This window comes from Fundulus heteroclitus, chromosome 6, assembly GCF_011125445.2.
Source record: "Fundulus heteroclitus isolate FHET01 chromosome 6, MU-UCD_Fhet_4.1, whole genome shotgun sequence".
Taxonomy (NCBI): Eukaryota; Metazoa; Chordata; class Actinopteri; order Cyprinodontiformes; family Fundulidae; genus Fundulus; species Fundulus heteroclitus.
Genome location: NC_046366.1, coordinates 20,714,380 through 20,728,495, shown reverse-complemented (window position 1 = coordinate 20,728,495; position 14,116 = coordinate 20,714,380). Strand labels below are relative to the sequence as shown.

At 39.9% G+C, this 14,116-nt stretch overlaps 1 protein-coding gene across 1 annotated transcript in view; it reads right to left on the bottom strand.

The window, feature by feature from the left end:
* Positions 1-14,116, bottom strand: part of wnt9a (wingless-type MMTV integration site family, member 9A) — a 35,361-nt gene that overhangs the window by 9,573 nt on the left and 11,672 nt on the right. The window contains exon 2 of the mRNA XM_036138304.1: positions 1,714-1,973. Coding sequence (XP_035994197.1) covers positions 1,714-1,973 — 260 coding nt within the window. The remainder of the gene's footprint in view (positions 1-1,713; positions 1,974-14,116) is intronic.

Here is a 14,116-nt window from a genome sequence, read left to right as displayed (position 1 = left end):
TAAAGGATTTATATTTTTATATAAAAAAAAAATCCCACCTTCCACCAGCATAAGGTGGCAGAAGGTGTAACAAAAGTGGGCAAACAGGGTGGAGTAGAACGCTCTCCAACCTGGAGGGGAGCTGGTTATTAAATGCCTCCTTTACATTTAAAGAGATCGAACCAGAATTAGTTGCTCTTAGATGCATGTCAGAAATTTGAAAAGGAAGAACTTAAAATAATATGTCCCCTTTAAGTAAATCATTAGAAAGGAAGTAACCAATTAAGCTGTACTTCATTTTAAACCGCTATTCAATCAGTTTCTTTTTTCACACAGTGGTTCATTAGTACTGAAGGAATAACAATGAAATGTCACCAGATGAGAGTCCAGACGTTAACGTCTCTCATTCTAATGCTATTATATAGTCGATGCCATGCATACTTTTTTTCATATACGTCAGCACTGGCTGTCAAACCTTTATCTGCAATAACCTGCAACTACAGGGCTGCATGTGCAGCTTTTACTAGTACATCTGATGTGGCGTTCTGTTTAGCAATACTAGCTAATAATTTACTTCTCTGTATTTTATGCAAATGAGGTGGCAACATTTTCATCTGTAAGGGTTGTAGAGTCCTAGTGTAATAGAATAAGTAAGGCACTGACCAACAAAGTGCAAACAGTCCAGAGATGAGTTGATAGACTATCTTTGGCTTACATTAATTAAAAGAGATAAGCTTTCCGCAATTTTCGGGGGAAACCTAGGAATCCTTTTTTACTTAATTCAATTAAGTTTATTTTCGTAAATCAAAACTTGTGCTTTCAGGAATATTCCAGTCCAGGTTTGACTCATATGTGTGTTGGGCTATTTATACAAAAATAACAAACTGTAACGAAGAATCTCTGTTTAGTGTGTAGAGCCACCAAGTTCAAGTTTGATCAGTCAAACTGATTTAGATTGTTAGCAGATACGGTTATGGTATCTTCCGTGTAAGTGCTGTTAGCCAGACGAGAATGTCTGTTTCAGCCAACAGGTCAACACAACAGAGAAACTCAAGAGCTACTTCCATTTTTACTTCAAAAGTGTCTCAAACATTGAGAAAACAAAGTGTCATCCTAAAGAACTTAACTTCCAGGGGCCAATAATTATAACTTATACTTACTTCATCAGACAAAGCCATATGCTGACAGCTTTGTAGCTTGTAGCTGCAGAGCTCTTTAGACCCGTAATACAGAATTATTTTATCACTGCAGCTATGTTTGTGATGCAGGGACCCAATAGGGAGACCACACAGGGTTTCAGCAGTAGGCGTTTTTTTTTTGTGTGTCTTTTTTTGCTCTTAATTGTGGAAACTGCATCCAACTTCAACAGGAACCCACCAAGGCTGGGGAATCTGGCAGACCCGATTGTGAAAAAGTGTGCCAGCTCCATGGCACCTGACGCACCGCTGGTTGGCACAAGTGTGACCAATGACGAACACCCACGCTAATAGTAGATTCTGGTACTCACAGAGTCTTCAGTAAAACCTAAATCCACCCACTTTAAAACTACAGAATCAGAACATCAGCCAGTTTATCAGAACTTTAATTTAATCCATGCAAGTACATCTTTAACTTTAAATTCTTCCTATTTGCATTTGTTTTGATTTTACACACCGATTCCGCTCTATCCCCCTGACTCTAAGTAGGAACAAGTTGGTACAGACAATACGAAGATATGTCTTCATAGGCTCTCACCTCTTTTTAACAGGTTGGCTCGATGGCGCCCTTCCAAGGTGCAATTCCACCTCTCAAAGCGAAACTGATGCTGGCATTCTAAGGCACTCATAATAATGGCCTCCCTTAAGGTATCTGCCACGCCCGGGTCTCGTCTGCACATCCTGCGCTGCTTCTTTTCCAGTTTGAGACGGTCACAAAGCTTGTAGTGGGCTCTGCCCGTGATCTCTTCTGGTAGAGAATTCAGTGGCAGAACAGACAATGGTTCATTACCGGTCAACCTACAGGGAAAACACACAAAGCAGGGGAGGGGGGGTGCATAAAGTGAGTGGATAACATTGCCAAACTATACTGCACAAACAGAACAAGGAACAGAGCTGGAAAATATAATGATCAAAAGTTTAGTTAATGTTCAGATAAAGTCAACTGGAACAAAGTTAATGTTCAGGGAAATTCAACAATTGTTGGAGGCTTAAATAAATCTTGATACAGGTTCGTCATGGGTCAGCAGAAGAGGAAAGATTCAGTTTTTGATTGAAGTTCCTGAAAATCGGTTTCTGAGCTTTGAAGTGACAGAAAAATACAAAACACCAGAACTTAATTATTTTAGAGATTATACGGTCAAAAATCTGTTTTTGCAAAGCATTTATTTATGTTCTAAATGTGACAGATGTGCCTTACGCAAATACCCTGCATATGTGTACCTCATATTTGTATCACACTCTGAGTGATGTGTCACTCGCAGCAGTGTTGTGCAGATTAAATTTAATAACACAGCAGTATTTACGTACATTTCCCCTGGAGAAGTCTAGCATTATCAAACTGACATCCATCCAACATAGAGTGCCTTGGAAAGGTTTTTGAATGTGGTATGTTCATGTGGATCAATGCCGTTTATTGGACCTTTAAGTTACCCACCAACACCAGGGAGGGCATTAATGGAAAGTAGAAGGAAAACAAGAAGCTGTTTTGCAGAGCTTTACAAACACCAAGTTGAGTCTGCATGCATTTGTATTCAGTTTGCTATAATCTGATACCCAAAACAAAATCCAGTGCAACCAATTTCCTTCAGAAATCCACAAATTAGTGAATTAAATTTTATCTCGATTTAATCTTAATATGAATACAACTGTTCTGTTTTGAGGCCGTAATTGAACATTTTGGTTTTTCAGGAGTCAGAGTTTATGGGCAGCGGGGCAGAGACGAATGCAGGCCAATCCTGGAAGACGACCCGTTAGGGGCGGCAGGAGACCTGAGACTAGGGAAGAAGTTTACCTTTCAGCAGGACAATAACCCAGACATAAAGCTTGGACCACTAGTTAAGATCACAGTAAAACCATTATGCATTTGAATGGCCTAGTCAAAGTCCTGATCTAAATTCCATTGAGAATTTGTGGCAAGACTTAAAATTGAATGTTCAAAGAAGCTCTCTGTCCAATCAGAGCGATCTTGAGCTATTTTACAAAGCAGAATAGGAAACAGATTTAATCTCGGGAAGTGTAAAGCTGTTAAAAACCAAAATACTAGCAGTGGGTGGTGGTTTTACAAAGCATTTACTCAGGGGCGCTGAGTACAAAACAAAAAAAAAACACACTTCCTTTTGTTTAAAACACATTTTGTGAAAATATAAAATCCTGTGTCATTTTTCTTCCGCTTAACAATTATTCAGTATTTTGTGTTGATATACAACATAAAATCCCAGTAAAATACACTGAAGTTAGTGGCTGTAACATGACAAAAGGGGAAAGTGTTCAAGGTGTATGAATCTATTTGCAAAGCACTGTCCAACAAGCAACATTTTCAACTCTAAACATAGCATTGAAAATATGTGGTGAACTTGCACGTCTTTTGTCAGTTTTTTTTTTTCTTAAGGGAACCATATATACACATTTAAATCCACTGCCACACAGCTGGCAAAACCAACAAGCAGCCATCTGGGGTTGTGATGGGGAAAGTAGAGTGTTACTTTTGTAAACACATGCAGGGGACATGACCGTCAGTCTGTGACCATTTTGGTCCTGTCGACTCTCCGAACTGGCACTGTAGTTGCTCATTATGTGTATTTTCTGGCCTCCTTCACACCCAAAACTGAAACTAAAGAATACACAGATTTAAAGAAGTCACAAAAGCACAACTGTTTAGGTGTGCCTTTGCAGCATCATTTTTATTTTTAAAAAAAGGACATGTATGTGTGTAGCTAAACGTCATTCAAATCCTTACTTATACAGAGAAAAATACCAGGATTTTATTTCTACCATAGAAAAAAACCACGAAACACGGAAATTGCCAACATTAAAAATTAAACATCTTATTGATGGAGTGAAAAAGAGAGAAAGAAGAGACTGCAGCAAGCCTAGGATTTTTGCATATTTATTCCAGTTTAAAAATGATGGCAAAGAGAACCAAGTCCCTGGGATATGCTGTGCCTTGGTTTTGTGGAAATAAGATGAAAATTTAGCTTGAGGATTTTTTGGATTAAATAAATCACACTGGATTTTGAAAGTGGTGCTCCGCCAGTGATTGTGTGATCTGTATCTGAAACAAGTACTGAGAATGAATCATGCGAAGCATTACCGGGCTGAACAACTAACTGGGTACCTAAGAAAGGTAAGGCTGTGTAAAAATGTAGTGTTGGATTAAAAGGCTATTTTATTTTTTATTTTTAATCTGACTGGAATCACTTGTGTTCCCTTCTCAGCACATTGCCCACAGGAAGATCACTGATGGTTAGGTCACGGACTCCCATCTCTGTTTCCAGTGTAAATAATCACTGGCTTCTTTGTAAAAAAAAACTGCCCAATGCAAAAGTAAAAATGGTTTAGAGGTTTAGGTGATTGCTATGTTGTGAACCTTTAAACCATTGTTTGCATTTGGTGGTTGTTTACACAGCAGTAGATGAGTATTTACATGGGAAATGGAGGTAGAGGATTGTGTACCACTAATTGCTCCAGCAAATTAAAATAAAATTGCTACGTGGTTAAAGTAATTTTATTACATTGATTTTTGTGCTGCTTTTGTTTTCTGTTCAGTAGTCACTCTAACTGAAAATGCTTCAAATATTTCATGCTCAGTAAGTGGGTCACACCAAGAGATCAATCATTCTACCTCCATTTCCTGTGGAAGTGTTCATTGGTTCTGGGTAAATAATTACCAATAAAAATGTTAAAATGGTTTAAAATACAGTTTTAAAAAAGGCTATGACATTAGATTTGTTTTAGATGGTGGAAACCCATTTTGTTCTTGGCTCCTCTCAGACATGCCATTAGCTTCATCTTCTGGGACCAATTAATCTGGATTAAATTTAAATGAGGACAGCAGGGGAGTCATTTACTGAAGAAAAGATTTTAACTCCCTATAACCTTTTAACAGAACCTCACTTGTAAATTACTGAATTACCTCTGGAAATGTCATAGTAATCTGGGAACTAATCAAATATAAAGCAAACAACTTTTAAGATTCTTTATATTTGCAAAAAATAAAACCGTGATATCAAACAAAAGCTGTGTTTCTGCTACCAACCTGGCTATTAAAAGGTCTACACACCAGCGTCAACCAGTGACTGGATGGACGTACCACAGCAAATGGGAATACTGCCATGCATTGTATAAAAAAGAGGCCATACACTTCCCAAGGTGTAAAGCACTTGCCAACTGTCCATGTCAGGCTAGTTAACATCCCAGATGCAGAACTGGTCAATGGTGATCCACACTGCTTTCACTTAAACCATTGCACTGCTTTTCAAAGAGGAATCTTTCACCGCTCACATTTGGTGCAGCCTCTAAGATAAGGTCACAGGAGTTCGTCAGCGAGAGATTTGTTTTATTAAGTCCAATAACTGACTGAACAGACTGAAATGTTTCCCCTCGAGTCCTCAGTGTCAAATCACTGGACTTAATGGGTCACAGATGCTCCTGTATGTTTTTTTTTCTCTCCTTTTTTTTTTTTTTTTTGTTCAGCATGGTCAACAACCAGGGCTTTCAAATTAGATTTGACATCTCAAGTCTTGTTTACAACAAAAGTTCTAAACAAAATCCATAGAAGAGCAACAACTATATTTTCTCTCAAGATAGACAGACAGACTTACATACACACACAGGGGAAAAGTGTTGAAGTCCTCTTTCAGCCAGCTCACTGGCAGTGCACAGCAACATGTGGGGGAGGGGCAGTGCTCAGTTATCTAACTTCTGCGAAAATTGAGAAAACACTCTCATTAAAAGGACTGTGATTTTTTTTTGTTTGTTTGTTTGTTTTGAAACTAACTGTTTTAAACCTCGTATACTGCAAACCACTCCACACCAAGCCCAAATGTAGAATATTTTATTAAATTCTTTAGGTTGATTTGAAGCATGGACACCAATATAAATGGAAGGAACTGTGTCTCTTTCTGAGCAGTAATTTATGATTTGCTAAAAACACAAATCAATGACATGAAAGGATGCAGAAAACACACAAAACGAACTGCCAATTACATAGCATGTGATTTACAATATTTTCTGTCCTTTTTTTTTAAAAGATAACATCCTTTAGGCAAAGATGGCTTGAGGGCTTAGTGTGTTGGGAACAGGGAATACTTTTCACATCTCTAGAGAAATAGGTACTGGCCAGCATTCTGCCTTGTGCAATATTTCCGCTCCATGAAGAATCAGATCACAGTCGTACTTTATCACAGATGCATGCTGTTTCAGTTTCCCGTAATGTTCTCACACACACACACACACACATACACACACACACACATACACCCCCCCCACACACACACACACACACACACACTCACACATTAGCTACAACACAAGTCTTTACTTTATGACACAGAATGTGTTGCCAGAAATAAAGCTTGCAACTTGAAAGTAGACTAAAATATTGCTTGAAATTAAAGACACTATCTTCTCAGGCAGTCGGACTATGACTCCTTCTGTCACACAAAAAGGTCAGACATTCCAACATGATGATGCATCAAAAAAAAAAAAAGTATCAATCTGTTGTTTTCAATAAGGAAGGAACTCATTCAACTCGCTTTGGGGACAACAGAATTGCAAAAATATTTAGTAGCTGATTCACAAATATCCGGTCAGACGCTTAGGGAAATGGGAATCCCTGATGACTTTACACAACATTTTATTTTGACATACATCCTTTTAATTACCAGAGGGTTAGGTAATGAGGTCTCACATTTTAAGAGAAAGGAAAAAATCATCACTAGCTGCTCAAAACCTAATCATTCATTCATAGAATATGGTTGAAAAATGGGAGTCAAAAGGCAGAAGTCCCATTGTTATAGTTTGGCTTGTCAGTTAAAAAAAATAACTTGCCAAATTGTAACTCAAAGTACCTCCTCCTGTTGAATTTGGTCACCTGTGCACATGACTACTTCCTAAAGTTCAACTATATCCTGTATGAGGAGTAGCACTGATTCAAAAATCCATAGTTCATTGCTCAGACAAATTGTACTCTCAAAATGGAAAAAATGGTTCTGATTGTTTTAAACTGGATGCATGAACTCTCTCTGGTACTCCAGCTACCTCCAACTGTCAAAACTATGTGAGCAATTGGTGACTCCAATTTTTTTCTTGGGTCTCTGTGTGTGCACGCATTTGCGTGTGTGCATGGTTCTGCTTTAAGAAGCTAATACCCTATCATTTAATATTACTTTCTTTCACGTACACAAAAGTAACATAGTTGATAACTATACCAAACGTCATATAATATTCAACAAGACCTTTGAGTAAATAAAAAATATATATTTTTTACACCAACATCTGCTTTATAATGAAGCTAATCCCACTCTATGAACTTTTAAAGAAATCTTAGTCTGAAAGCTCTGTAGCAATAACACATTTAGAATACCCCTTAATCCTTAGCCTAAACACAGAAAAAATAGACAGAGAACAGAGAAAAGGCTAAATGATAGAGGTACAGGTAAAAACAAAGTTGAATCGTCTATGGTTGCCCTAAATAGCAGCTCTAATAGTGTATCATGTTTAAAAAGCAAACAGCTAGTCATGTCTGAACATTTCCCATGGTGTTGGCAGAGCCTCCAATTTGCCAAGGTTTTCTTTATGCTTCAAATGAAAGCAAATGGTTTTATTAAGACTATTAAATGCACACCTTTGCTTTAAAAGAGCATAATCGTCATGATAATAATAATAACATAAAGGCTGGTGTGCAAGCCTTTCATATGTAAAAACCATAAATGCATGAGACGTTAAGCTGATGCCAATGTGCTGTCAAAGCTGCAGTAGGGAGTTATGAGATAATCGTTTACTTAGAATGAAAATTTTAAGAAGCACACCTTACAGGTACCTCCACCTTGCTCTCTGCTGCGCTGCAACCCTCCCTCCACAGCTCCCCCCCCCCCCCAGAGCAAAACCTGCCGTTTCTGCTCCAATGTTTACCTGTCTTTGTTTTATGACCAGGTGCTCCTAAAGAAATTTGCAGTTTTCCTGTAACACTGGTTGTTTCTCCACACAGCTGCAGCCTGCCGGCAATCTTGAGCTTGAATGACTAGTAGTGTGCGGGGAAGGGGGTGTGAACAGCACGTACATACAAATAATTGACACTGTTAACAACCAATCATAGGCAGACATTACCCTAAGCTCTAAGTGGTTGTTTCTGTTTGGGAGCGGCATATTTCTGCAAAACGGCAGTAGGACCACTGCGAGAAAGGAGCTAGAGGAGCTTGATTTATTTTAATTTTATTTATTTTTTTCCCGGTTTACAGTTTAAAGAAATGTGTAAAATATGTATTTATACAAAAGTCATTCACTGCAGCTTTAAAAGATCAAAATAAAAATGTAGCTTCAAATTACCTTGTAACTGTGACAACAGATTTCTTTTTATCTACCATCATGTTTTAGTGGGATGGGCCAGACAGGAAAATTATTTTTCATCCAGTGTTGATGTTCTTATGCATCTCAATAATCTAGGTAGAAAAATCTGGGAAAAAAAATGAGTAGGTCCTCTGGATTTCTCTTGTTCCTTTAGAAAGTTCACCTTCTCCAGTGCTTTTGTTTTGCCATTATCTGCTTATATAGAAGATGCTCTAGATGGAGTCATGGCTGCCTCTGACTTTGTGCTGTCTGTTTGTTTCGATAGAGGATACATCAAGTTCAGTGATTTCCTTTTTTCATAATCAGGCCAATGACAAAGCTATTTCTGCCATTGAAATTACATACTTCCTTTGTATTTCTTCCCCATAGAAAGGGCTCATGTGTTTCTGTGTTTCTCCTTCCAAATGACTATAGGTTTTTGCTATGTCTCTTTTATAGACAGAGCCGTTGATTAACCAATAAGCATAATTATTTTCCTTTCCCGTAGAAAGTACTCATGGGTCATTTCTTCCCTATGCCTAATTCCTTTATGTAGTCATTGGCAAAGCTATACTTGCCATTGACTATATGTACTCAGGTTTCTTTCTGTTAAAGGTTCCTTTCTATTAACACCACATGACTGCTAAAGAAGAGGTTTTGCTGCAAAGTCAATAACTCGGTGCAATCAACTGGACATCGATTGATACTTAGCATTGCATAACAATTTCTGCTGAATTAAAATTATGATTGAACAGGACTCTCTGCAACTGAATCTGAACACCACATATGTATAGATATGAATTGAATTTTAACTGAATTGGATTCGCCCTGAGTACCTTAAGGCTCTGGATGTTGTGGGGCTGTGTTGGTTAACGCGGCTCTGCAACTTTGCGTGGACATCGGGGGCAGTTCCCCTGGATTGGCAGACTGGGGTGGTGGTTCCCCTATTTAAAAAGGGGGACCGGAGGGTGTGTTCCAACTACAGAGCGATCACACTCTTAAGCCTCCCTGGTAAGGTCTATTCAGGGGTTCTGGAAAGGAGGGTCCGTCGGATAGTCGAATCTCAGATTCAGGAAGAGCAGTGTGGTTTTCGTCCTGGCCGTGGAACACTGGACCAGCTCTACACCCTCAGCAGGATTCTGGAGGGGGCATGGGAGTTTGCCCAACCAGTCTATATGTGCTTTGTGGATCTGGAGAAGGCATTCGACCGTGTCCCCCGAGGGATCCTGTGGGGGGAACTCCGGGAGTATGGAGTACCGGGCCCTTTAATAAGGGCTGTCAGGTCTCTGTACGACCGATGTCAGAGTCTGGTCCGCATTGCCAGCTGTAAGTCGGACTCGTTTCCGGTGAGAGTTGGACTCCGCCAAGGTTGCCCTTTGTCACCGATTCTGTTCATAACTTTTATGGACAGAATTTCTAGGCGCAGCCAAGGTGTTGAGGGGATCCGTTTTGGTGGCCTTAGGATTGCGTCTCTGCTATTCGCGGATGACGTGGTCCTATTGGCTTCATCAGGGCGTGATCTACAGCTCTCACTGGAGCGGTTTCGCAGCCGAGTGCGAAGCGGCCGGGATGAAAATCAGTGCCTCCAAATCCGAGACCATGGTCTTGAACCGGAAAAGGGTAGAGTGCCTTCTCCGGGTTGGGGAGGATGTGCTGCCCCTAGTGGAGGAGTTCAAGTATCTTGAGGTCTTGTTCACGAATGAGGGGAAGATGGAGCGGGAGATCGACAGGCGGATTGGTGCAGCGTCTGCTGTGAAGCGGGCGCTGTACCGATCCGTTTTGGTGAAGAGAGAGTTGAGCCAAAAGGCGAAGCTCTCGATTTACCGGTCGATCTACGTTCCTACCCTCATCTATGGTCACGAGCTTTGGGTCGTGACCGAAAGAACGAGATCCCGGATACAAGCAGCTGAAATGAGTTTTCTCCGTAGTGTGTCTGGGCTCTCCCTTAGAGAAAGGGAGAGGAGCTCAGTCATCCGGGGAGGACTCAGAGTAGAGCCGCTGCTCCTCCACGTCGAGAGGAGCAAGTTGAGGTGGCTCGGGCATCTGGTCAGGATGCCTCCTGGACGCCTCCCTGGTGAGGTGTTCCGGGCACGTCCCACCGGGAGGAGGCCCAGGGGAAGACCCAGGACACGCTGGAGGGACTATGTCTCCCGGCTGGCCTGGGAACGCCTTGGGATTCCTCCTGAGGAGCTGGCCCAAGTGGCCGGGGAGAGGGACATCTGGACCTCCATACTGAAGCTGCTACCCCCACGACCCGACCCCGGATAAGTGGAAGAAGACGGACGGACCGACGGACTGAATTGGAGTCCATATCTAATGAATTAGTCTGACAACTTTTGCATCCTCATCACATTCAGCAGTGTGGATGATATAGCAGACAACTTATGGACAAGATGAGGGGTTTCTGCTCATTAAAGACATTTCACAGTACAATTCATTAAAAAAAGGCAAAAGGAAACTGTCCAAACACAACAATTTATGATGGTTAAATAGCAATGAGCTAGAATACTTTCAGACATTTATCAACTTTAGAAAGAAGAATAACTATGAATATCTTTCCATAGGTACTTTCAATCGGTACTTTAGGGAATATATCTAAAAATAGAATAAAATTGGATATAATATGAGTGCAAACAAGCAAACAAAAACAACTTCTAGAGAATGAACTTCATACTGAATTTAAAAACATGTTTTCATCTCATGCACCGTATTCTGATGGTGTTTTTGTGTAAGGTGTTGGCACAGCAACAGTGGCTACCCATGGAATATAACACCAACATATAAAAGTCATTATAATCCTATGTGAAGTTCTGACTGATGTTTGCTCAGCTTTGCTTTTTCCACTCACACACTTGCCTCTCTATACACTCTAAGCAGACATTGCTGACATACTCTTATGCTGCACCTCCTCCGCTGTCTTTTCACTTAGTAACACAGGAGTTTGTTTAGTCCCTTCTCTCTAGCCGTCAGCACCTCCCATTGCCCGTGACATATTTACTTTAGATACATATTCCATAGCGGCCAGTTCGAAAAACAGCTCATTTCACACAGTGGAGCCTCAAAGTTAATCCCTTGAGGAAATTATTGACTAGCTCTCTGAATTTTGCCATCAACACTCTTTTTTCTGGCTTCACACTACAGTCCTGCAAGTGACCCTCAACTGGTACTTCTGCCCATTCTTCATTAGGTATTCATGTAAATAGTTCGGATGGCATAGCAAACCCTTATTTCCATTGCATATGGCCCCCATACATATGCAAACAGATTTTTTTTTATTGAGATTTTAAAAAACAAATAAGTGGACATTTTATAATTGTTCTGTTTGTGGCCATTTGTAAAGATTAGATATATGGAGATTTTTTTTTCTCTATGACAATAAAGTCCTCATAGCACAATCTCACTCTTGCTTCCTATGCTAAAAAACACAATAGTAAAGTTGTTTTATTTTCTTTCAAAATATATATTGTTTTGTCCCAACACTATTTCCAGTAAACTTAAAATGTAAAGTAAAGAAAGTAATACAACAATATAGAGCCTTGCAATGCTAAACGTCACTACATTGTATCTTCACATAATGTGCATAGCTGTCAATTTGCATGTAACCATACAGCATGCAACAGCAGAGAGTGATAACATTGTGGGAGAGACAACAAATTAGAAAACAAAATTCTAAATATATTCAGAAGTATAAATTAACTTTATAATGTCCAACCACATATTATAACACATCGGTCAAACTTTTGAGTGTTGGCGCTGACTTAAGGAAACAAAGGGTCCCAGAAGCCACAAAGACATTTTCACTTTCCTTCTGGACAGGTAAGTTAAATGTTTGCTAATGCTAACCAAAGGACCTGGCAACCTGCTAACAAACAGTAAAACTGAAAGTTGGAACAATAGTGGGCGAGCATGAGTGCACCACCTACTGACCAGGAGGAGTTAAACTTGTATGTCCTTTAATGTCAGCATTGTCACAATCTGCTGGTACAGCATAGATATTACAGAATTTTTTGATTTTCAAAAACAGAGAATAAATATTTGTTCAAAAGAAAAAAAAAATCCAGTGCAGTTTAGCTGTCTGTGTGTACATTAATCTCAAGAGATCGAAGCAATCTAAACAGAGATTTCATGAATTACACTCCAAATTATGCAAAAAAGCTTTAGAACTACTGAGAAATTACAATCTGATTATTTGTCAATGTAATTCTTATTATTTTCAGACATTTTTTGTCATAATGTTGTGTCTGTTTAAGCACCAGTAATGGTGGCCCCATTTTTTTTCAACACTGTGTGCCTGTGTCTTTGTGCACATGCATGTGGGCTTCAACGACCTTAAGTCAACAACTATACGAGTCTGTAGTGGCTAAACGCGCCCAGACAGAAAAAGCACAAAAGCCACAATTTCTCCATCAGTCTGAACTTGCAGGTTGTGTGGTCTGATGTCTCCAACATCATAACCAGCCCCCCTCCCTCTCCTTTAGCTTCCCCCTACTTTCCAAACTTTCTCTATTCCCACTGGTCAATATCTCTAAACGGATGTCAATCACTCAGCCCAGCTGTTTGCTTAAAACAAAGCCTCCTCCAGACAAAACCACCGCTATACGAGAACTTAACCCACACAAGACAGTGACAGACAGGGACATGTGTCCTGGAACAGTCTAACTGTCATGAAGACAAACTACTCTGCTCGCTTGGGACTAATCTGTGTGCAATAAATATAAGAGATATCAATCATTAAATTAAACAGTGAGGTCTGTAGGAAGTTTATCTTGTTAGAACAGATATTTTTTTTCTTGGTTTCACATTTTCTTACTGCCTCCTCAGCCTTTAAAGTCCCCCGTTATTTTTTCTGGGCTTTTTTGTGGCAAGGTTGCATACTTTTACACAGAACTCTTGGGTGAACTTCAGACCACCCGGTCCAACTCCCATCTGGTATATCACAGCCCAGGCCATGCCAATGGTAGGAGGAATGTAAGCGTGTCTGGTGTTTTCCCACTGACCCACTCTATTCTCTGGCTGACAATGTGCTCCGTAGCTTAGACCTAAATAATTGGAGAAACCATGAATCGGTGTCGAATGACTCTCTGGGTCAGGGAGTCTCAAGTCTATCGTCCACCTTCATGAAGTTTATGTAAAAATAAATCCTGCACCAGCCGTTTCTTCTCCGTGGTGATAATTATCAATTTCTTAACTGTTAGAAAAATAAAATAGAAGAAAAATATGTATGAGACTCTAATTAGATTAGTGTCTGGCTGAGCGCACTGGATAGTGAGATGTGACCTAACAAGCAGGGGGTGACACACTGCTGTGTTATGACTAAAAGACTTTCAAAACCAAGAAATGCTAGGATTGGAATTATGAAGTTGTGGTTAGTTGAGTTATGACTCGTTCAGTGCAGTGGAAATGTATCTAAAAGTACTTATTCAGGGTTTAAAGGAAAATTGAATATCATCTCACTTAACAGGATATGACCTCAAGTTCTGCCATCTGATGTCCTGTCTGTTAATTTACAACAGAGACAAAGCATGTAGGAATGCACCCAAGAACTGACTGATGGAGTTGAGTTCATCACATTGTCTTTTCATGATAGTTTTATTTCTAAAGGCATGATGCACAAT